The sequence below is a fragment of the Hyaena hyaena genome, unplaced genomic scaffold (genome assembly GCF_003009895.1).
Source record: "Hyaena hyaena isolate Hyena2069 unplaced genomic scaffold, ASM300989v1 scaffold_250, whole genome shotgun sequence".
In the NCBI taxonomy this organism is placed as follows: Eukaryota; Metazoa; Chordata; class Mammalia; order Carnivora; family Hyaenidae; genus Hyaena; species Hyaena hyaena.
In genome coordinates this window covers 1816373-1842042 of record NW_024080882.1, presented here as the reverse complement: position 1 = coordinate 1842042, position 25670 = coordinate 1816373, and the positions used below count along the sequence as shown (strand labels likewise).

Below are 25670 nucleotides of genomic sequence, written 5' to 3'. Positions count from 1 at the left end.
ACACAAGTCACCTTATAGTTGAACTTAATGGCTAAGATTTATTACAGCAAAAGAACACAAAGCAAAATCAGCAAAGCGAAAAGACACAGGTGGCACAGGACAGAGGAAACCAATCACAAGCTTCCAAGATGCCTCTCCTGGTGGAGTCACACGGGACGCATTTATGTCCTCGAGCACTGAACTGTGGCAACCTGTGTAAAGTGTCGTCCACCAGAGCAGCTCATGGCAGACACGGTGCTGGAGGTCAGTCATGTAGGTGCCCTCTGCCTGGCGCAGACCAAATTCCAGACTCTCAGAGAAAAGCAGGTGTTCACCATATACCACATGGCTTGCACGAAGAGTTTAAGCAGAGCAAGCCACTACCATTTAGGGAAACTTCTATCTCTGCATAGGAAATTATTTACCATCCATGTTCCTAGATGCCAACAACTCTTGGAAGCATGTTCCGAAGAACATCAAGTCTAATCTGTTACCTGCTTTCTGTACATACAGCAAAGGCGACTGGAACAAAAGCCTCACATCACTGTCACAAAGAGTGTACTAGGCTATACAAACCACTGGCCTGACGTGATCCAAGATGGCACATCTTCTGTTTCTATCAAAAACTTAAAAAGAGGTTAAAAGGGTTCAGGGCAGAAAACCAAATGTATTAAAAATATTTCTTTTTGAAATATGCATCACTGCAAATAACTTCAGAGTAAAATTACTACTTTAAAATTAATTTTTAATCTCAGTCTTTTGTACTGGTACATTTGAAGTCTCCTAATGGTTGACCTAAATAAGAATTTATTCTGAAAAATATATACTATGCCATTTGAAAATTAATAATCTACTGGTCAGTTGCTATTGGGAAAAAATAAGCAAATGTGAATGTTACAATGAATCTCTAATTAGTAAAGAATCAGAAGATAAAATACTCAATCTCACAAAGCTTGTCATCAAAAATTATGAGTATTATGAAAACTGGTAATCTGATGCAAAAAAGAAAATACTGAATTGGTCCAATTTTAATTACATAAATTTTTATTGAAAACATTTAGTTCAGGGGTGCCTGGGTGGCTGAATCGGTTGAGCATCTGACTTCAGCTCAGGTCATGATCTCGCAGCTCGTGGGTTCGAGCCCCCTGTCGGGCTCTGTGCTTACAGCTCAGGGCCTGGAGCCTGCTTCAGATTCTGTGTCTCCCTCTCTCTCTGCCCCTCCCCCATTCATGTTCTGTCTGTCTCTCAAAAATAAACATTAAAACATTTTTTTTTAAATTTAGTTCAAAGAGGCAAAAATTTATCTTTAGCCCTCTTGCATACCTGACCTAAAAACATTTACTCATGTACTAGCAGGAATCACATATAAACAGGCAATCCTTATTACTGACAGATTCTGTATCTGTAATCATCTGCTTGTTAAAGTTAATTTTTGAGTACAAAATCAGTATTCTGGGTGTCACAGTCATTTGCAAACACGCTCATGCATAGAAGAGTGGAAGACGCGAGTTGCCCAAAACACACATGACCCCAACGGAGGGAGAACACAGAGGTGCTCTGCCTCGTGTCTGTCCATTCTCATACTGTTCACGTATTCTTTTGCTAGTGTATTAAGTGCCAGATTTTGTGTGTTTTTGTGCTTTTCATTGGTGATTTCACGGTTTAAAAATGGCCCCCAGCATAGTCATAAAGTGCTGCCTAGCGTTCCTAAGCACAGGAAGGCTATGATATGTGTGCTGGATAAGTTTCACTCCGGCATGAGTTATAAGGCGCTGTTGGCCATGAGTTCAGTTCATCAATCAATGGTATGTATTAAATAAGGTGTCTGTAAACAAAAACACACATAAAACAAGGTCATGCACTGACTGACTGACAAAACTGATGTGATCAGAGCTTTGTAGGAAATGAATCCTGTATTTCCCCTAGGGCCAATAGCCTCGTGATACTCCAGTGTTTACAGTAATTTTACAAAACCGATCACAGGTATCAAGAATCAACTGTATATATAAACCTCTTCAAGTTTAATATATACAGACAGAGGTTGGTCCAAATCATAAATGCACAACTCCATCAATCTTCACAAAGTGAACACACCTCTGTAACCATTACCCCAGTCAAGAAACAATATAACCAGAAACCAGAAAAACCTCACATGTGCCTTTCCTTTAATTTTGCCCTCCCGCTCCCACAAAAAACAACAACAACAACAACAAAAACCCAGATCTTTATCCTGACCTCTAAACCAGCTTTTCCAGTTTTAAACATTATATAAAGGGAATCAGAAAGATAGTCTTGCTTCTTCTAACAATATTATGTTTATAAAATTCATTCATGTTGTTACTCATTGTTTAATTTTTATCCTTGTGGAATACTTCAATGAATATGCTACAATTTATCTATTCTATTGTTGATGAGAATTGAGGCTACTGTAAATACTGTTAATATGAACATTCTTATACTTTCTAGCCTACTGACTTCACAAATGTTTCACTTAAATTCTATTTTTTAATGTTTATTTATTTTTTGACAAAGACAGCACAAGCACAAGCAGGGGAAGGGCAGAGAGAGAGGGAGAGAGAGAGAATACCAAGCAGGCTCCACACTGTCAATGCAGAGCCTGATGTGGGCCTCGATCTCCCTGAGATCGAGATCATGACCTGAGCTGAAATCAAGAGTCGGATGCTTAACTGACTGAGGCACCCAGGTGCCCCTCCATTTAAATTATATTAAATGCAAATATAAGTTACTTATTGTCATATAAACATCCCTAAACGAATAACTGTAAACAGAATAATGCTGTAAAACTTCGGGCAAGTTTAGCAGATATGATATTACTCTGAAGATAATGTGGGCATAATTGTACCAGTGAACTGAATAAAGCCTTCCTCAGTTTGCAGAAAACTTTTTTTTCTTTCATAGTTTGTCAAGTTGGTTTCCATACAACACCCAGTGGTCATCCCAACAAGTGCCCTCCTCCAAGAAAAGTTTTTAACCACCCAGGAAGCAGAGTCACAATCCTGACATATAAAAAAGATAAAGTATTTTGCCTTAAGATAGACTGGACAACAGAGGTAATAGAGCAAACAAAAACCAATTATAGAAAAAAATATTCAGAGGGTCTCAAAATCATTATCGCTACTCAAGTATTTATTCACATATATTTTATATTCTCTCAAGATATAACTACATTATAAAATATAATATGCAAATAAAATTAAATTTATAATGTATAATTTATATTGTATAAATTTATTGTATAAATATAATGTATAATATTTATATATAATATATAATTAAATTTATAAACAGATTATAAATTTATATATTATAATTATATAATTATAAATTATAATTTATAATTATATTAAAGATTATTAAAACTTGTACCAGTTTCTATATTTTCCAAGATACTATGCCTGTATATTTTAATAGTCACAACATTATCAATAATCTGGTCTCTCTCTAAATGGCAAAATTCTAAACACTGAAAAAAAGGGGGTGAGGATTCCAAATGCTTGTAAGTACATATATTGCACCATAAGTATGCCTGACACTCTAACACTGCCAAATGTTAAGCTATGTTTAAATACATAAACAGTGAAGCAACAGAAAACAATTAAATTTGGGGAAAACCAGACACTAAATGGTTTTACAATCCTGAGCAGTTTAGTTTTTAATGATTTGACTTTTACTGAAATGATTTGATTTTACTGAAAATCAAACAGAGACAAAATAAAATCAAACAGAGACAAAAATGGGTGTAAAGCTTACTACCTTGCTTAAATCACACTTTTCCGGTAATTAGAGAAAACACTACATACATTGGAATGCATATACTGGGGTGCACCATGTGAGTCTAAACAGAAGTGATATACTGTATCTGATTAAGTAAGTATGGCAATAGCTTGCCAGTTGTGTCTGAGACCTATCAACATAAACTAGACAACTGCTGTAAGTGTGTCCTAATTATCCATAAAGTAAATTATCAATTCAGATCATCAAGAGAACAAAATGACTTCATTAGGAATATTTATTTTTAACACAAGCCAAACTCAAAATTAAATTAGATGGTTCACTATAATCTGAAATTCTTACTAAGGATTCAAACTTATTTCCCTTTTATTGATTCCATGTTATGGGCAATTTACCATGAAACATATTCTAAGAAATTATCTACATGATCACATATAATACCTTTTCTTACCTTATGCTATATCAATATATATCACTATATCCAGTGATCCTCTGAGAAACAAAATAATTCATAAAAAGATAATAATTTAACTTTATAAAGTACTGAATGGTGGAGAACTGCAAATGTGACACTTGAAATATCAGTTATCAAAAGTTCAAAGGCAAAAGGATTTTTTTTTTAATGTGTCCTTTGCTTTGAATAGTACCTAAAATACAGTAGGGGCTCAGTAAATATTTAGAGGATGGATGAGGTAGAAGTAGGTACCTCTGTGAGGATGTATAGCTAAGATTATAAAGCACATGCATATATACAACTATAATCCATTTATACTCAAATAAAAATCAAATCATGTATCATAAACCACTAAGAGTACTCAGACTTCCATAAACCAAAAAATTACATTTTCAGATGAAACTGAATGCTCACAGTTAAATTTATAGTTCTATCCAAACATTTATCACAATTTTTCTTCAACATAATTATCTCAGTGGATCTTATTCACACTTAGAGAACATACTGTTTGTATTTAAAACGTTTCTGATCAGTGTAGAGGGTAAAAACAAGAACTACAGATTTTTCAGGCACAATCACCTCTATAAGCATCCATTTGGGAAAAGTCAACCTGTTACTTTATATGGTAATCAGCATATTATTCACAGTAGACTTAAAATCTCCCAGAACTCATAAGTCTATAATATTCTTGAGCTATCTTCTTTCATGTATACACAATTGATTGCCATATGGATCTCGAGATTTGGACTGCATGCAAGGTTGTTAATGATATCAAAGGACCAGATGCTCTATTCCTAACAAATCGTCAAAAAGTTGTTTATATCCTTTTATGCCATATAAACATTTGCATTACTATATGATCTTTCTATATATTTGACATTAAATTATATGCTTTGGGTCCATCTATACATTATATCATATCATAATTGTAACCAGATTTTATTACTAATTTATCTTCAATATTACTCATTAAAAGTATCCTAATATTATTACACTGAAAATAATACATTGTAAAACTCTACTTTTTCAGCAAAAATCTGGTTACTGATGTTCACTGTCCAAAATGATATAAACTGAAGTCATTATTCTAACAACATAGTGGCAACAATATTGCCTAAAAGGTTTTTCTGGGAAACATAGGAGATAAATTTTAAATAGCTTTGAAAACTAATTGCTACATAAATAGTAAGGATTATAAATGTGTTTTCATAAGTACAAAGAATGTCGACAATATTTCTTCTCAAAAGATAAAGACAGAAATTATGAGAGAAATGGACATTGCACATCAAAGTAACTAGAAATAAACAGCCTTCTTGAAACATTAGTTATAAACTATAGTCCAATGGGAATACTAATCATTGTTAAGAGGTTAAAAGGGTTCCAATTCTACACAGTAAAAACCCAGTAACACTTGAGGCTGGCTTTAAAATACGTGGAGAATACAAGTATGATCTGGTCCTCTGAAGCTTATGAGAATTTTTAAGGACAGGGTTAGGACCTCCAAATCTCTGGCTAACTATCTAACAGAGATTCTTAGCACTCCTACATGTTCTTTTGAAGTTGAGTGTTAGAGAGGCGCCTGGGTGGCTCAGTCAGTTAACCGTCCGACTTTGGCTCATGTCATGATCTCTCAGTTTGTGAGTTTGAGCCCCACATTGGGCTCTGTGCTGACAGCTCAGAGCCTGGAGCCTACATTGGATTCTGTCTCTCTCTCTCTCTGCCCCTCCCCCACTTGCACTCTGTCTCTCAAAATAAACATCATAAAGAAAATTTTTTGTAATTAAAAAACATTTGACTCTTATAAACATTGTATACTATCATTATGAAGACAAAAATCCCATTAAAAATAAAATTGAGTTCCCCAGAAATGTAAGAAAAAGTTATGTACCAAATATTTAAAAATAAATTAATAATAATATTAATGATAGTAGAATCTCTACCAACTTTAGCATCACCATAATCTCCTCCATTAATGCATATTTGTTATTCAAATGAAATGAAAGAGCCAGAGAGAAATTAATATTTAGATAAATTTTACAATATACCAATATGAAAAAATATGTCACAAAGAATACAGGATCAAAATCTATTTCCTTATTCAGGATTATATTCAACATCACTTAATGCACAGCAGTAGCATCTATATTAAATTTGGAGTTACAGCAAGAATACGTGATTCAGTTAAAAAGACATTTGAAACAATAATCAGATACCACTTCATAGCATCACATCAGCAAAAGTTAAAATAACATAATACCCAGGATTGTTGAGAGAATGGGATGAGAGACACTTTCATAAACTGTTACTAGAGACTGACCTGGCAGGATCTTTCAAGACGTAAAATGTACATACTTTTTGACCCAAAATTCACTTCTATGAATCTAATAAAAATTCTCACATGTTCAAAAAGCTAATGTGTTCAAAGATGTTCACTAAAATATAGCAATCACACCTTAAATGTCCAGTAAAAGGAAGAGTTACATGAATTATCATACTTACGTACTGTACTGACACAGAAAAAGACCCACAAATTGTCACATACCAAACACACACACACACATACACACACACACACTAATTACAGAGTAATGTGTATAATTGTGGCAGGAATAAGCATTATTTTGTTTTTCTAACCAGGTAACATTAAGGCTTCTGCTTGTGTTCAGGAAAATTCCCCCACAAAATGAGATAGATAAGGAGGTAATGACTAAAAGACATACTTAAATCTCTATCAAATTTGTAAGCAGTGGCAAGTTGAAAAGGTAAAAGAGAAGGAAAAACAGAAGCAGCAGACATGCAGACATGCACAAAGAGAGAGAGACAGAGGGAGAAAGAATTATGTCAAAGGAACTAGAAGCATGTGTAGAAAGCACAGAATTACTGAACACTCAATTTTATTTATTTATTTTAATGTTTATTCAGTTTGAAGACAGAGTTCATGCACACACATGCAGGTGAAATGCAGCAAGAAAGAATACCAAGCAGTTTCCCCACTACGCAGAGCCTGACACGGGGCTTGATCCCAAAATGCGTTAGATCAGAACCCGGGACAAAATCGAGTCAGACACCCAACTGACTGAGCCACTCAGGCACCTCTTAATTTTTTTTTTAAGATTTTCTTTTTAAGTGATCTCCACACCCAACATGGCACCTAAACTCACAACCCTGAGATCAAGAGTCAAATGCCCTACTGACTGAGCCAGCCAGGAGCCTGTGAACATCCAATTTTGAATACTTCACCTCGTTACAACCCTCTGCAAGAGCCATGACTCCATCTAACGCAACATTCATTAGTCGATTCTGCATACACATGAATGCTCTGTTTGAGTGATGTGAGGTAAATGGTAGGAAAGGTGCAACCTTCCCCATCTGGACAGACACAAGGCTGAGAAAAGAGAAGGTAAGGGTAGGAATTCAGAGCAAGAGGTGATTATGACATTTCTGCAGAAAACTTCCACAGCATATTTGATATGGGACAGAAGACAATTTTACTCAAACCTCAAAAGACAAAGTAACCTCTGTGAAGAGCTACATCATATAATTGTGTGTATGTTTATGTGTCTATGCATGGATGTTACATATTTTGTATATAAAACATTAGTTATCCTTATTTGATTTGTTAATTTTTTTCTTTTTTAATCTCACACTATAAATATTTCAGTTTCTTAGTCTTGTTCTTTCCTCCAAGGGGTTAGTAACTACTGGAATTTCTGGTTTATCTTTGAGAACACGAGTCCTCCTAACTAGCAATGGCTAGTGAAAGGAATCTCAGGAAGACAAGAAGAGATGTTCAGGCTCTTTCTCCCAGAGCTGCAGAGGGCAGAACATTCTGAGTTGGAGGGTCTGTCCTGATAACGGGCCGAACCGGAAGCATTCACAAGAACACAAGTCTAGCATAGGACATGTCTGTTAAGTTACAACTGTAATCATGCTGTTCTATTTTCTGTGATGAAACCATCCTTACAAATGTTTACTTTTAACAAAGTAACAAGGCATCTGGTTACGGACTCAAGTCATCTGGAGTCAAAGAATCCTCCCATGTCCTGTGACTCTAGCTTTTACCTAACAAATCTGTTTTCTTTTGTTTTTTAATTGGTTGCCTTGCTTAATAAGTGATTACCCTGATAAGAGAATTTTAACAGTTCTATTTCTGAAGATTTATATACTTGTAACATACCTTGGTTAACCACAAACAATTTGAGACTTTATCTCTTTCCATCCTTCATGTATAAAGGTAACATAAGCTGACTTACCTGGCAGATTTTTTTTATCTTTAAAATCATGTACATGTATTTTAAAATTTATTAATTGTATTTCATCAAAATTGAGAAATTTTGTACTTCCAAAGAGACTCTATACGAAGAGGATGAAAAGACAAGCCATGGAGTAGGGCGAGTTATTTTCAAATCACATATGTAAAAAGGATGGGTACCCGGAATACATAAAGAACTCTCAGACTCAAGGGCCTGCAGCAGTACAGGGTAAGAAAAAAGAACTCTCAGACTCATTAATATGAAAACAAAGAAGCTGATTTTAAAATGGGCAGAAGATCTGATGTACACTTTACCAATGAAGCCAGATGGCAAACAAGCACATGAAAAGATGTGAATCATTAGGTAAATGCAAATTTAGCCAATTTAGTGAAGATATCTCTGCACAATTATTATAATGGCTAAAATTTAAAAGACTGTCCTTATCAGGGTGTCTGGGTGGCTCACGTGTTAAGTGTCTGACTTCAGCTCTGGTCATGATCTCTTGGCTGGTGAGTTCAAGCCCCACATCGGGCTCTGTGCTGACAGCTCAGACCCTGGATCCCGCTTTGGATTCCGTGTCTCCCTCTCTCTCTGCCCTTCCCCTACTCAGTCTCTCTCTCTCTCAAAAATAAATATTAAAAAATTGTTTTGAATAAATAAATAAATAAAAGACTACACTTATCAAGTGTTGTCAAGGACGCAAAGGAACTGGATCTCTCAGAACCTAACTGCAAGGATATAAAATGGTACAACCACTTTGGAAAACAGTCTGGAGGTTTTCCAAAACCGCCAAAAAAATTTTTATTTTTGAAGTTTAACATCTCCTATTATCTGAATCCAAGCATTCCATTCCTAGGTGAATTAAGGAAGGCGTATATCCATAAAAAGATCCGTAGTGAATGTGCACAGCCACTTTATTTGTAAACCTGAAAACAGCCCATCGACAGACGCCCGTGTAGACAAAGAATAGTGTATCCACATAATACAGAAGAACAGAGCCCTGCTATACGCCAACAAGAATGAGTGCCAAAATGATTATGCCACGTGACAGACATCATACCAAAATATGATTTAATGTATAATCATATTTGCACAAAATGCAAAGTAACTGAGAGTGGCAGGAAGATCACTGGTTGTCCAGGGATGGGGAAAGATGGAGATAAAGGAGGACAAAGCTTGAGAAAATTCAGTAAGTGATGGGCATATGTTTATCACCTTCATTGTGATGATGATTTCACAGGTGCACACATATGCCAAAATTCAGCAAACTAGACACTTTAAACATGGGCAGTTTACTGCATGGGAGTTACAGAATAAAATTCAAAGGGGAAAAAGGATTATACATTCACAAAATAAACACAAGGCAACGATACATGAAATTTTTAAGAGGCTTCATGGGAGAAAGGTAAGTACGTGCTGATTATTCTTAGAGGCATCTACTCACCACAAGGATCCCAACAAGGAATCTGTAGTGATGATGGGCTTACTGAGCTGCAAGAACAAGTAAAAAGTGCTAGAGTAGACCAATGCATCATGTTGAGGGCAGGATAATGCAAATGATAAAGGACAATTCAAAACATTACTGTTGGAGATTATGTACCTACTGCACTCTGACATAGTGCAAAAAAGAGAATGTGAGAAGGAAAATCAAGGACAGGGAGATGGAAAGTGAACTTCCACATCACACTCTCTCTCCTTTGGTATCTACAGAAGACACTGTAACAAATCTTCACAGGAAGTTATATGTATTTCTAATTCTAATTTTTTATTATGTTTTATTTTTAGAGTTGGGGAAGAGGAGTAGAAAGGGAGTGAGAGAGAGAGGGAGGGGGGAAAGAGGAAGGGAGGGAAAGAGAGAGAGAGAGAGAGAGAATGACAGACAGAGAGAATCCTAAGTAGGCTCCACACTGTCAACACGAAGCCCAAGGCAGGGATTGATCCCACAAGCCTGAGATGACCTGGGCCAAAACCAAGAGTCGGATGCTTAACCAACTGAGCCTCTCAAGCGTCCATTGCTTTATATTTATTTCTAAAAGATCAATAAGAAACTCCTGAGAAATAAAAATTCCAATTTCTGTTATCACTGAATGACTGTTTTTGCCATTCCTAATAAATCATTTGCCATTTTGCAAATGCCATTCCTAGTAAATCATTTTGCCATTCCTAATAAAACATAAATCTCACTGTTAATGTATGAATTCATAAGGAAAATGTATCTATTGTGTTTACAACTATAAGTATTGAAGATTTCATATAACCTGTGATTTTTCAGTTTTCAGGTTACCCTAGACAATGTTTCTCCATTAATGCAAAATAAAATACTTCATATATTCTTCAATGGATTCTCATCATATATTCATTTTAAATAAAAAGTTTTCTAAGAGAGACAGAGAGAGACAGAGCGCTAGCAGGGGAGGGACAGAGAGAGAGGGACACACAGAATCTGAAGCAGGCTCCAGGCTCTCAGCAGTCAGCACAGAGCCCAATGCAGGGCTCGAACTCACGAATGGCGAGATAATAATGACCTGAGCCGAAGTCGAACGCTTAACCGACTGAGCCACCCAGGCGCCCCTGCTTCAGTTTTTTCTTAATCCCCAAAGCCATGACCCAAGTCTTAAGACAAAGCTCCTAGGTACATTAAGACTGTTTGTACCATGTTTATCTCAAGAGAAGGCCCTGACAAGAATGTCCATATCTCAAGCAAAGTAAGCTGTAAAACATTCAAGCCCACTATAAACCCTACAGTGTGGGGCACAGGCAGGAAGACCACAATTATCATTGTTTGTGGTTACCTAATAAATTGATGTCACTGTCTATAAACTGCAAGTTCCACAAAGACAGAGATCAGGTTTATTCTAGTGCACCGATAAAACAGAGAACAATCAGAGCAGTAATAGAGAGCATTCAAGAGATAGGTGTGGCACAAATAGTTAGTGAATGAATGAATATGTGAATAAATGAACAAACATATAAACAGTTGACAAAGAGAACACATCAAAAGACTTATTTCAGAGGGAAAAAAATTTAGACTACAACTTTTCTGTCCTTTCAAGGAAAGGAAACATTAACTTTATAAAATAATAGGTAAGATAAAAGAAAAAGATAGAAGAAAAAATACTAAAACTATTATAAAAAAAGAATTAAAACAGTACTGTACTCTAAAAAGCAGAAATGAAACTGAAGAAAAAAATAAAATATGCATGAGAAAAAATGATTTAAATATGACATAAAACAATGAGATAGAGATGATCAAGAGATGAGGAACGGCCAGTCTCTTCAACAAATGAAACTGGAAAAACTGTGGACCCACATGGACCCTTATTTTACACCATATACAAAGATTAAATCAAAATGGATTCGAGACCTGAATAAGAGCTAAAATTAAAAATCCCTTAGAAGAAAACAAGAAAACAGCTTCATGACATTAAATTTGACAATAACTTTTTGCATATGAAATCAAAAGCACAGGTAACAAAAGAAAAAACAAAGTAGAACTACTTCAGTGAAAAGGTGAAAAAGCTTTTCTGGATGACAGTGTAATAATATATTTTACATTCCTGTTTTCCTTTCATAACGGCATTTCTCCAAGTTAACTGACAGAGAGGTGTCTCAGTCAGCTCAGGCTGCTATGATGCAATACTGTTGGCTGACAATTATCACCATCTTTGGGAATTCCCTTGTTATAAGCCTTATGTATGGAACTTAGAGCTCAGAATCTCCAGCCTTGGGAAAAGATAGTCTGTGAATATGTTCCTGTTTCTGCATACTCAGGGCTTACAGAGCTCACAGCACTGATACATCAGTTACAGGATGTCTGAATGGTGCACGGGCCTCGGAAGTGACTCTTCACTAGAAGTAACTATACCGTGACACTAAGTAACTATACAGTTCTACTGTATATGAGCACAACAACAACAACAACAACAAAACCCAGAAAGAAACACAAGATACTTTCAATTCTAAAAAGGTGCAAGAGGGAAATGCAGTTAGGGGGCTATCTGGAAGCATAGAAGGAAGGCAAGGGAGATTATTAACTATTGCCTGAAATGCTGATTTGCTGCAATAGTTAATAAGCCCTGTCTTACCACACATATCAGGAATCATCAGTTTTCCCTCTCCTACTTCAAAGGCAGACTATTTGATTCAGGAAATTATATCTTTTCATGGATTTAATGAGTCATACGTCCAAAAGATATCAACAACATGTAGACCATAATAAAATTTTTCAGTATCTCACTGACATTCAACACCTGTTAAATGAAAATGACACCCAGATATGAGTAATTGTGTGTGACTATTTTTAATCTCTCATAAGAAAGGTACATAAATATATGTAAAAGATTATGTATGTAAGTCTAATTTAAAATAAGAAAAATGGGGGCACCTGAGTGGCTCAGTCAGTTAAGCATCTGACTTCAGCTCAGGTCATGATCTCATGGTTCATGGGTTCATGCCCCACAATGGGCTCTGTGCTGACAGCTCAGGGCTCGGAGCCTGTTTCACATTCATCAGTTTGCACATACAGAGATATGCTCAACATCACTAGTTACTAGGGAAACAAAAACTTTCTTAAAAACGACATAACCAGGGTTAGCCAGATTATGGAGAAATTGTGTCATTCATACATTGCTAAAGAAAACGTAGAACAGTGCATCTGCCTTGGAAAACAGTTTGCCAGTTCCCAAAAAAGTCAAGAACAGAGTTACTAAGTGGCCCAACAATTCCACTCCTTGGTGTATACCCAAAAGAACGGCAAACCTATAGACAAATACTTATAATTGCATCATCCTGAAGAGATGAAAAGTGGCAACAAACCAAACGTCCACTAACGGATTAATGACAAAATGTGGCATGTGCACATACTGGTATGTTATTCGGCCAGAAGAAGGAGTGTGGCACTGACATGTGCTACAACAAGGATCAACTTGGAAACATCCAATTCCATCCACAGAAAATACCCTAGTAAGCAAATCTACGGAGACAACAAAGAGAGCAGTGAGTTGCCTGCATTTGGGAAAGGGTGAAGCAGGAAAGTGGCTGCTAATGGATACAGAGCATGTGGGGGGGGAAGGAAGTACAGAATCTGAAAACACTGTGGAGTATGATACTGGTGACAGGCATGCAACTTTGTAGGTACACTAACATCCGCTGAATTGTACACTTTAGAGGGCTAAGTTTTAAGGTCGTGAGTTATATCTCAGTGGAAAAATACCTAGTACAGCGGCGCTTCTCAAACTTAAATGTGTGCAAGAATTACCTGCGGATCTTGCTATCTTGCTGAAATGCAGATGCTGAGTCATTCGCAAGTGAGAACTTACATTGTGCATTTCCAGCAAACCCCACTGATGCCTGTGCTGCTGGCCCATGAAGCACACTCTGACGAGGAAGCTGGAGCGCACCCCTGCACTCCCCGCTACTATACACCTCTACCTGACTGATTTTACCTGAGAACTACAAGGTCTTCAGTTTAATTAGGCACTAAGTCAGACAAAATGATCTGTGACATAAAAGCATAAATTTGGGTTAATTTTACAATAAATGCAATCCAAATTTTTCTTAATTAGCATATTCGAGGGCTAGCCTGATATGCCGAGTTAGAATGCAGGAGAAGCAGAGTACACGCCTGGTTCTTCCCCATAACTAGCCGCAATTTCCAAAGGGTCCTTTGTTGACTGGCTTTTAGCTTCCTCCTTTCTGAAACACTTAAAGATTTGCAAATCTTTAAGATTTCTTCCGGCTCAAACTTTACAATTTTGGCTGCCAAGGGCTTTGAGAATTTCTTCCAGGAAGACAAGTATGTTCACCATTAAGAACTTAATGAGGAACAGATGGAAGGAGGGAGGCAAGGAATTTCATATAGAGATTTCTTTTTTTTTTTTCTTTTTTTAAGTAAGCTGTAGGCCCAACATGGGGCTTAAACTCAGGACCCCAAGATCAAGACTTGCATGTTCTACTGGCTAAGCCACCCTGGGGAATCCCAAGCAGGCTCCACGTTGTCAGCGCAGAGCCCAATATAGAGCTCAAACTCATGAACGATGTGATCATGACCTGAGCTGAAATCAAGTCAGACACTTAACCGACTAAGCTACCCAGGAGCCCCTCTGATAATTTTCTTTAAATTATCCTTTCACATATAGCAAGATCACGGTTCTCAGAATTCATGTTCTATTACCTGGAATCACACCACCAATAGAAGCATGTTAACTCAAGTTCTGTATGTAAATAGAAGGCACGAGCCAGAAGAGACCCAGAGGTATGGACATAGTCTGTCACCAAAATTATGAATGATATGCAAAATTATGAATTATCCAAAAAGTTAATCACTGACATAATAAACCTCCGGCATTCTGCATTTAACATTCAACTCTTCTTACTATGCCCCAACTCTTCTTACTATGCCCCAAGGATACTGCAGTTTCATGACATGAAATGTGGCACTAATTTAAAGCCTATTTATTGGAAGACACAGTACAAACGTCACTTAACAAACAGTAAGTAAAACAGGTTATTCAGAATCTAGATCTCAAGGAAACTGTCATCTGCCCTAGTTTTTTCTTTTTTAATGTTTTTTTTTTTTATTTTTTTATTTCTAGGAGAGAGAGAGACAGCATGAGCAGGGGAGGGTCAGAGAGAGGGAGTCACAGACTGAAACAGCATCTGCCCTAGTTTTCCAGAATCTTTTACATATTACAAAAAATTGTTTCTTTTGGAAAGAAACAGGGTATTAAAAAGTAAGCCAACTCCCAATGCTGGTGCTGGTGATAGAAGTAAAAGAACTGAATATTGGATAAAATTAAAAAGATAATCTGAAGGGGTCCCTAAGTGGCTCTGTTGATTGAGCACCGGACTCTTGGTTTCAGCTCAGGTCATGATCTCAGGGTTTCATGAGTTCAAGCCCCATGTCAGACTCTGCTGACAGTATGGAGCCTGCTTGGGCTCTGTCTCTCCATATCTCTCTGCCCCTCTCTCACTCGTGCTGTCTCTATTTCTCTTAAAATAAATAAATAAGCTTAAAAATATTTTTAAGATAATCTGAAGAAAACAGAGACACTAAACTTTAAAGGTGTCTGCACCCCCATGTTCCCTGCAGTCTTACTTACAATAACCATGATATGGAAACAACCTAAGTGTTCCCAGATGGATAAATGCATAAAGAAAATATGGTACGTATGTATACACACGCACACACATACACACACGTACACACACACACACACACACACACACACACACACAATGGATATTATATTATTCAGCCATTCAAAAAAGGAAATTGTAAGGCACCTGGGTAGAGCAGTCGGTAAGTGTCCGAATTCAGCTCAGGTCATGATCTTGTGGTTTGCACATTCGAGCCCCTTCTCAGGCTCTGTGCTGACAGCGCAGAGCCTGCTGTGGATTCTATGTCTCCCTCTCTCTCTCTGCCCCTCTCCTGCTCACACTCTTTCTCCCTCTCTCTCAAAAATAAACATTAAAAGAAAAATTTTTTAAGAAAATCTTATCACTTGCAACAACATGGATGGACCTTGAGGGCATTAGGCTACGTGAAATAAGTCAGACAAATAAAGACAATCACCATATAACTTCACTTATGTGTGCATTCTAAAATAAATTAATTTTTTAAAAATGAGCTCCCAGACACAGAGAACAGATCCTGGGTTACCACAGGTGAAGGGTGGAGGGAAGATGAAATGGGTGAATGGGGTCAAAAGGTACAAACTTCCAGTTATGAAATAAGTAAGTCATGGTGATGGCAGCTACACTTAATAATACTGTACTGTGCACTTGAAAGTTGCTAAGAGAATACATCTTAAAAGTTCTCATCACAAGAAAAAAAATTATAACTATTTATGTTGACAGATGTTAACTAGATTTAGATCATTTTACAATAAATACAAATATCAAAACATTATGTCATACAGCTGAAACTAATATGATGTTACATTATCACCTATATCTCAATAAAACAATAACAGGATAATGATGACTGAATTTGGCAACAGTTTAGACATGTACATAAACTAGTCTATAATAGGTCTGTGTAGACACAAGAAACAGTTTTCATGAAAATGTTTTAGTCCCTGAGTGGTCCCAACAGTGCTCTTGCTTATCAAATGAGAAATTCAGCTTTAGTGGAAGTTTTAAGGCAGGAGAGCAAGAATATGCAAATAATTCACTGGAAATAAGTTTATGAAGAAGGCTGGGAGCCTCCACAAACATTTCCATATTCACCTAGGATTTATTCCTAGTCAATGTCAAGAATGTCCTGTGTAAAATTCCGCTGAGGGAAGAGATTCACTGCCAAGTGGTCTGGGTATATAAGAAACATGGATTAAAAAGAGGCCAGTTTAATGGCAGGGTATTGCAATTCTTCATTCTTCAAATAGGTAAGTCTGAAGTTTACATATGGTTATTTTATTTGGGGAAAAAAACTATATATTTTTTCTGTAAAGAAAGCAATACTTTGGATTTTCATTCTATTTATTTTTCTTTCTGCCATGTTTTCTTATGTATTTACAGCAAAAATTTTATACTACTACAGAAACTAAACGGATCGACTAAACTAAGAGTAACCACAAAGACAAGTTTATCCAAAAAGCAGGTATGTGGATACAAGTGTACTGATGGGGTGATAAAAAAAAAATTGACAAATTACATTTAGAAATATAATCTAATCAACTTACATTATTCATAGGTTTGGGAAACTTAGGCAAGAACTGAATTTTCGTTTTACATTTTACATTTTTGTTTTCTACTTGGTGAACAAGACCACAAGAGAAAATTATGAAACTATTTCTCTACAGTACTATGAATGAACCAAAAAATGTATAAACAAACCTGCTTTTACAAGGAAACAACTGATGAATAATGGTCTGGTTATCTATAAGTTTTTTGGTCTGCCCCATCCATGCTTTTAAACAGTCCTGATAACAACATCCCAAGTCCTCAGAGAAATTTCCAGATTCATGTGGTTCTGCTGTCAACAGTGGTACCACCATTCACTCCTGCCTCAACAAGAGGGGGATTCCACTCTGGGAAAGAGAGATAATCTTTCTGTTAAGATAAATAAAGCCAAGGGGAGATCAATCTGCTGCTTGCCACAGACATCTTTCAGTAGCAGGGAGAAGTCCATTCTGTCTAAAAGGAAAATCAAGCCAACACAAAAGGAAGCAAACCTCCAAAACAGAAAGCTTCTTGAGAACCAGATCTAGGTAAGCCTGTAGCCACAACTCCCCATTCTGAGCCTCCCTGTTACATGACCTGTATACTTTCTTTTCCGTTTGAGTTAGAGTTGGAGTTCTGTCGTTAATTACTCATGAATGATGCATGTTACTTAGAGCATGAGTGTATTCACTTACTAAAGCAGGGCCCCTGGAAAAGTCTATTGTGTAATAAAAAAATTTTTCCATAAAAGCTGGGGAACAGTTACTTATTAAATAAAAATCATTACATATGAATGAGAAATTTTTCAAGAATGGGAAAATTTATTAAAAATAAGCAACTTAGTGTTACAGAAGGTAGTTGAGAACTTACTACAAGATCACTACAATTATAATATCATTTGACAGATATCTAAAGATATGTCTAGTTACTTTAAAAAGTCAATCCCTGGGGTGCCTGGGTGGCTCAGTCGGTTAAGTGTCCGACTTCAGCTCAGGTCATGATCTTGTGGTTCGTAAGTTCGAGCCCCACATCAGGCTCCGTGCTGACAGCTCAGAAGGCTCTGTGCTGACAGCTCAGAGCCTGGAGCCTTCTTTGGATTCTGTGTCTTCCTCTCTCTCTGCCCTTCCCCTGCTCATGCTCTCTCTGTCTCTCAAAAATAAATAAATGTTTAAAAAATTTAGAAAGTCAACCCCATCCATCTGTGTATATGTATGTATATGTACACATATAAAACTTTTTTTTTTTCTAGGAAGAGTAAATGTACAGATTTCACAGGTTTTTGCAACTTCCAGAAACATATTTTGTCAAACCAAGTCACACTTGTATATTTGGGCAGGGTACTGTATGACACTCTAAAAAGCCACGTGTATTATTATTCCTAAGATGACCCATACTTCCCGTGAATATTAAGATTAAACTATCTCAAAACATACACATTTTTATAAATTGTGTTGGGCTTTAAATTACTATTTTTTTATTTTGGGCAAAAAAAAATATTTAGGAAAAGACATTCTTGCTAGCGCTAGCAACTTTTCAATTTCAAAAAATAAATTTGGTTATCTATTCCTTACTCTCAAAGGGCTCAGAAAAGAACAAAATACACAGAGAGAGACTGATAAGGCAAATAATGCAAAATGTTAAACTTAAGGGCATTTGAGGGATGTCTGTATTATTTCCGGATAATACAGGATGTTCTCTGTACTTCTGAACTTCTTCTAACATAAAGGTTAAGTTATGATTTTTATAAATACAGTTATTTGCTCTTTTGTGAACTTTGTTACTTAGTTTTCACATGTATGGCCCTTTTTTTTTTTTTTTAGATTTTCACCTTCACCTTATTCATTTCTAAGAACTCTAAGCTTATGAAGCTTTTATTGGATTCATACTTTTCCAGAAAACCATTTGCCTTTCACTTTACTTTACGCTGATATTTTCCTCCATCTACTCAAGTCTATTTAGTGTTTCTTTTAAGCATTTTCTCTGATGGTTGTAATATACCCATTTCGAGGTTAAACACATATCCACCTATATTTGCTTCTGGTTTGGAAAAGCAAGAAAAGGAAAAACTGATAAAAACATACAGCGTAGTTGGACTGAAGAAATTATTTAATTTACCTATTTCCTTATCTGCTACTCAATTTAAAGAAGAAAATACATTTGGTAAATGATAAAATTTAAAATACCTCCTAATCTTTTTACTGTGACTTTGTAGTCCATTTCTACGAGACTCACATAGCTACCACTAAATGAAAGATGAGAGACGCAGGCATGGCATAAGCACGCAGAAAAACCCTTCAAATATTTTCACCAAGACATTTTACAGATACAAGACTTTCATTGACCTTTCTTTGTGTGTTGGGCAATATCCAATTGTAATAAGGACACAGATTTTGCTAAAATGTGCCACAACCTGAAAGCAACCATGCCTTTGAGGAATGGGTTCTTGTGGAACACGCCAGAGACACCTATAGAAGCTATCCGAGGTAAGTACCCTCAATGGACGTTCCCCTTTAATAAGCATCATGCCACATCGGTTAAAACCACAGTCTTTGGCTCAAAACTACATGGGTTGAAATCACAGCTCGCTGTGAAACAGTTCTCTGATCTAAAGCAGACTACTTAAGACATCTGCGCCTCAGCTTCCTTACGTGTTATCTAAGACAGTAACAATCCTTTGAGGAAGATTTAAACAAGTTAATGCATGGAAAGCACTTGGAAATTGGGACCAGCCCCTTCACAGCACTCAACAAGTTAGCTATTTTTTAGAACTATTTTTGCATAGTTGAATCTCATCTAAAAATCATATCTGCATTTTAATCAAAGGGAATGAACTCTACAAAGAATGTGAGATTATGTTCTCAGCAAATATTATTATTTTAGAATAAAATAATTTTTAGAATCTATATTCTTTTTCATGAAGTGCACATCTTGTTATGTATACAACAGAGCAGATAAATACACAAACTACGGGAAAAGTAGAGATAACTTCATTTAAAAGACTGAACAGAAGCTTTTCATATACTTTTTTCAGTATCAAACACCCCATATATGACAAAAGTTAAAGTATAAAGAAAAATGCAAATAACAAGCCTTAAAAAAGGCAAATATTTTCATCATTTCAAAACGTGAATTTTTTATAATCACAGAACAGATACAAAAATTTGCCATGTACTAACCCACATAGAAATCATAAACAAATGCAAAACATTGCAGGCAATGTTCTTTTATCACAATCTAACAAAATAAGAAATAAAAATAAAATAGGGACAAAAATGTTATAACGCCAGAGAATTAAGAAGCCATTGATAATCCATGGGTAGAAAGAAATCAAAACAAATTACAAATTATATCAATGCTATAAATACAAACATACAACAACCCAAAACTATAGGATACAATGAAAGTTATACAAGAAGAAATATGGCAGCCTTCTCTCCTTTTATAACTAAAGAAGGAACTCACTAATCTTAGTAGAGGAACATAGTACATAGTAAAATCTTACAAAAACAGAACAAGCTGCAAAAGATGAAAGTGATCAAGATAAAAGTACAGATTAAAGAAATAAGAAAGTATAATAGCCATTCAAATAATCTAAAGGTTAATGTTTTTAAAAGCTAAATAAAATGTAGAAACATCTTTTGAGTATGCTCAAGGGGAAAAAAAAGTGAGTGTATATGATTAGAAAGGAGAAAGGACATACTCAGATTAAATTAAAGTAAGTATTTAAGAATACATTCAGGTACATATCAACCAGTTTGTTAACTTAGGTGAAAAGAAATAATTCTCCCAAAAAGATAAAAGTTATTTAAAAAGTGAACCAAATAGAAGGAAAAAGCTTGAATAATTTCCGTAAGAGATTGAAAGAAGAATTTAAAGTTATAACTTTTAAAAAGACCAGGATCAGACGGTTTCTCCAATGAGTTCAATCTAATTTTTAAGAAGCAAGACATTCCAATATTACTCGAACTATTCTAGGTCATAGAAAAATACTAAAATCTCTCCAATTCATTTGGTAAAGTTAAAATTATCTTCATACCCAAACCTACTAATAAAAGTACAAAAAAATACAAATTATATAATTTGATGCCATTTATTTGCTTATTTATTTTTAATTTTTTAATGTTTATTTATTTTTGAGAGAGAGACAGAGGATCAGCAGGTGAGGAGCAAAGAAAGAAGGAGACACAGAATCTGAAGCAGGCTCCAAGCTCTGAGCTATCAGCACAGAGCCTGATGTGGGGCTTGAACTTAAGAACCGTGAGAGCCAAAGTCAGATGTTTAACTGATGAGCCACCCAGGTACTCCAAATGCCATTTAATAAAATCTAAGATTTGGCAATATGTCAAAAGGATAATATATATGATCAAGCGGAGTTCCTTCCAAGAAGACAAGAATGGTTCAATACAGGAAATGTATCATCATCCACAAACGGAGGGATAAACTAGTTAAAATAATGAATGATGAAAAAGTATTTCATAAAAACTCAGTCATTCCTAACAAGAAGAAGGTATTTAGTTACCAAACAGAAGTATTTAAACATAACACTTAACAAGAACATTAATACACACAGAAATAATTAATCCATAGACCTCAATGATTAAATATCTGAGATACTCTAAATATAGTCAAAGACTTAAACTATGGTGAAGTTTGGTGGTAAGAATTGAGAAAAAAGAATAAATTTCAAATTTTCTACATATATATATATATATATATATCAAACACACATACACAAGCATATACGTATCTATATACATGCATTCACACCCATAAATACTATCAAACACATACATAAAAATGTAAGTGTTACCCCTCACAGAAAGCATATACAACATACAAAATTATACAATTGCATTTGTTCTACGTTAAAATATTAGGTTACCTGTTTGGGCAGCCGGAACAAAGAATTCTTATAGAAAATGTCCTTAGCCTGGCTCCATGTACCATCGATGATGATGATTGTGGAAGGATAAATAGGAGAATCTAATATAAATTCTTCCAAATTAGCAGCTTCCGCCCCTGGATATAATATCAATGTATCAGATTTCCGACAAACAGTTGAAAGTTCAGGATCTCTAAAAATTTTAAAAGAAAAGCATTAGTAGACTGTGAGGGGAATAAAGTTTTATTTTCTTTCTGTGCTTCCTTCAAAAATAGACACCAAAGCATTTTGGTACTGGAGATGTAATAGTGAATGAGGCAGTCACTGTCTGCAAGCAACAAAACACCCTCGAAGGGAAGGAAACAAGGTAAAAAGTCAATTAAAGATAATTAATGGCATCTTCTTCAAACTGATAAATGGCATCTACAAAAATGTACAGCCAGTATCATATTTAACAACTTCCCTTGAGATGGGGATCAAGGTAAAAACGCTGGCTTTCACCACTCCTAATACATATTGTACTAAAACTCCCAGTTATTGCAATAAAACAAGAAAAAGTAGTAATAGGCATAAAGGTCAAAAATGATCTTATCTGCAGATATGCTATTTCCATAGAAAGTTCTAGGGAAGCCACAGAACAATTTCAATAAACATCAAATGAATTTAGAAAGTCACTGGGGGTTGATACATAAAACTCAACTGTTTTCCTGTATACTAGAGGCCAAAAACTGAAGACAAGCATTTTTAAATTCCATTCACAAAGGATACCAAAAGCAGTAGGTCTCTTAACCATTCCTCCATGGTTACATCATCTACTCTAACAAAAGCTTAAGTTAATCATTCAATTGCTAGATTAATATTAAATCAATAATCTTAACTGGCTTTAGTTTAAAAACTAAATTTTAGTTTAAAAAAATTATTAGTGAATAATAATTTCCTGAATAAGTACTATATGAGGCACTTAATATGGTTCAAAATGGGATGACCTACCCTAAAAATGGGTCAAGTTTCTCATCCACAAACAAATCTGTGTAGGGGTTAGATGGCCAAACGTCAGGGATGACCCAGATAGCTGCTATTTCTACCACTATAAATGCTCACTACTTTTGCGATTAAATAAATTAGATCCAAGCTGGTAGTTGGATCAAGTTGGGATATATCTGTATTTACCCAAGAATTATAGAGAAACAAACAATAATTCATTATCAAGAGTCTCTGTGTGAAGCAAGTGTTACAATGTAAATGATGTGGACACTTCCCCGGTGTGAAGAGCTCTGGTTCTCCTTCCATTCCCAACAAAATGGCAAAATTCTCAATAGCAGCACGAAGCCCAGAGCAAATCTCACCTCTGAGGGCAATGCAATGAAAAGTTTATAAGAGAAAATACTAGATGAGAAAATGTTCTTAAACAATAGCTTCAGAAAAGGGAAAACACAATTTTGTAAAGCTCTAACATGATGTTATTTTCATAATATGAAGCCAAATAATAAAGGAACCTAAAATAATAAAGGAGTGAAAAAGTTTGGTCAATTCCCTGAGCTTGGAGCTAGTACAAGTCTTACTTACTCTTTTGAAATCTCTGTACTAAATTCTGCATGTAAATATATTTAACTGTGTTAGATAGGATCAAATAATTTGTGAAGGCTTTGTGAATGTGCAGGAAAGCCAAAAAATATATATATATATATACATATGCTTCAAAGTTAAGAAGAGACTTGTAGAAAAATTTAAATATATAGTATATAAGACATATTTTATGATAATGGGTTATGTAATAGGATATGAAATAAGATCCAAGAACATTATAGAAGTGTCAGTGAAGTTATTACCTAATGGGCTACTGTCTATAAAAATACTGGGCTTCATCAAAAAGAATATTTTAAATATGAGAGAAGAAGGCATTCTATCCTTTAAAAAAATATGACATGCTGTAACAAGACTACTAAATATAGTACTGATCACTGTGCCTCAGGAAAGCTTTATTGGTCTAGAAATGGATATATATGTATTTATTTATATACATGTATATCACATATAATTGTTAATTTAAAAAATGAAAAAAATGTAACTAAACCTAATGCAAGTACTCTACCATCTTGAAGGCAGTTTTACGCAAAATGAAACAAACAGTAAATACAAGCCTTTAAAAGGGTCAACGAATATGACTATGGAATTGAGATAATTAATCTCTTTATTAAATTGTGGCTCATGTTTTTTGAGGTCTTTTTGCTTATGTTTTGATTTGTCTTATGTTATTTTGAGAGAGAAGGCAGAATTTAAATTTTTTTTTAACCACTTCCAATGTACTGTGTTCTGGGTCTTAAGGATAAGGTAAAGGAAACCATTTTTAAAGATCTGTGCAGCTAAGGGTTACTCTAAGTTGCCCTAAAAGGTAATTTACCTTTCTTCACTGAAGCGACGGCCAATCTTGACTTTACACTTGTCCTGGGGGAGACATGCTGCTAAAAGGGGAACGGTCCGCAACACTTTGCTTTCCTTTAATTAAAAAATTAATCAAAACATAGATTTGCACTTAGACAAACACACTTTTAAAACTTTCATGATGAACATCTGATTCATTACGTGATAGATAACTTTCACAAGACTTTTATCGCAGACCACAGTTGAATAAAAAGAGCTAGTTTCTCTGAGTTTTCAGTATTATAGAATACAAGTACATATTTTTCTTCTACTTTGATGCATTCAGAGGTTTACTGATCAAATAACATTAAGCTAAAAAATGGTTAAGATTATGAAAAATGAAATTTGTGTTTAACTAAATGGAATCATTTATTGTTTAGTAGTAATTATATTTTGTCGTATGTCAACTTGCAGATAATTGCCTAACTCTTTACATCCAGAAAAGAAGAAAGTGCTGAAAAAACATAAAATGGGGCACAGCAAAGGGACACAGAAGCCAATCTTAATTTAAAGAGTTCCCAATGACCAAAATGGAACAATGGGAGTAACAAAGAAAGCAGCAAAGTATTTGGATTATGACCCAAAACAAATAGGAGAGAAGAGACAAATCTTCCTTACAGAAGAATTCCAAGTAATAAACATAAGTACTCCACAGTACAGTGGGTGGAGCTTACTTAATCTCTCCTACCCACCTACGTGAGTGAGGACTGGATTTACGGCCTACTTTCAAACAATAAGGAGTATGGACAGAGGAAAAACATAGTAACTTTAGAGTGGGGAAATCTGGTGACCATTCCTATAAACTCCATTAACTATTATCAGTGGTTTTTTTCCAACATCCTAGCTTCCAACACTGAAAACCACCTCTTTGTCACAAGAATCCTATCCTTTGGAGCATGTGGGTGGCTCAGCCGGTTGAGCGTCCGAATTCGGCTCAGGTCATGATCGCACGGTTCATGAGTTCTAGCCCCACACTAGGCTGACTGCTGTCAGCATGGAGCGGGCTTTGGATCCTCTGTCCCCCTCTGTCTCCGCCCCTCTCCTGCTCATGCTCTCTCTCGCACTTTCTCTCGCTCTCAAAAATAAATATTTTTTTAAAAAAAGAATCCTATCCTTTATCCTAGTATACCCAACTGATTCACTATTTTGCCTGAGCCTCCCTCCTCTGGTTTCTTAGGTCTACAGTGGTCAGTCACTGTCTGGCACTTCTCCATGGGCCCATCTAGAAATGTTAAGCCTGATCAAATAAGTGAGAGAGCCCCTCTCT

The 25670-nt window shown here is 35.6% G+C and overlaps 1 protein-coding gene across 3 annotated transcripts in view; it reads right to left on the bottom strand.

Moving 5' to 3' along the window:
• Nucleotides 1-25670, bottom strand: part of DTWD2 (DTW domain containing 2) — a 169452-nt gene that overhangs the window by 47514 nt on the left and 96268 nt on the right. For all 3 annotated transcript variants that reach the window (XM_039244954.1, XM_039244951.1, XM_039244953.1), the window contains exons 3-4: nt 24384-24478; nt 21983-22175 (exon numbers count right to left, since the gene is read on the bottom strand). In XM_039244954.1, the coding sequence (XP_039100885.1) occupies nt 21983-22175; nt 24384-24478 (288 nt within the window). The remainder of the gene's footprint in view (nt 1-21982; nt 22176-24383; nt 24479-25670) is intronic.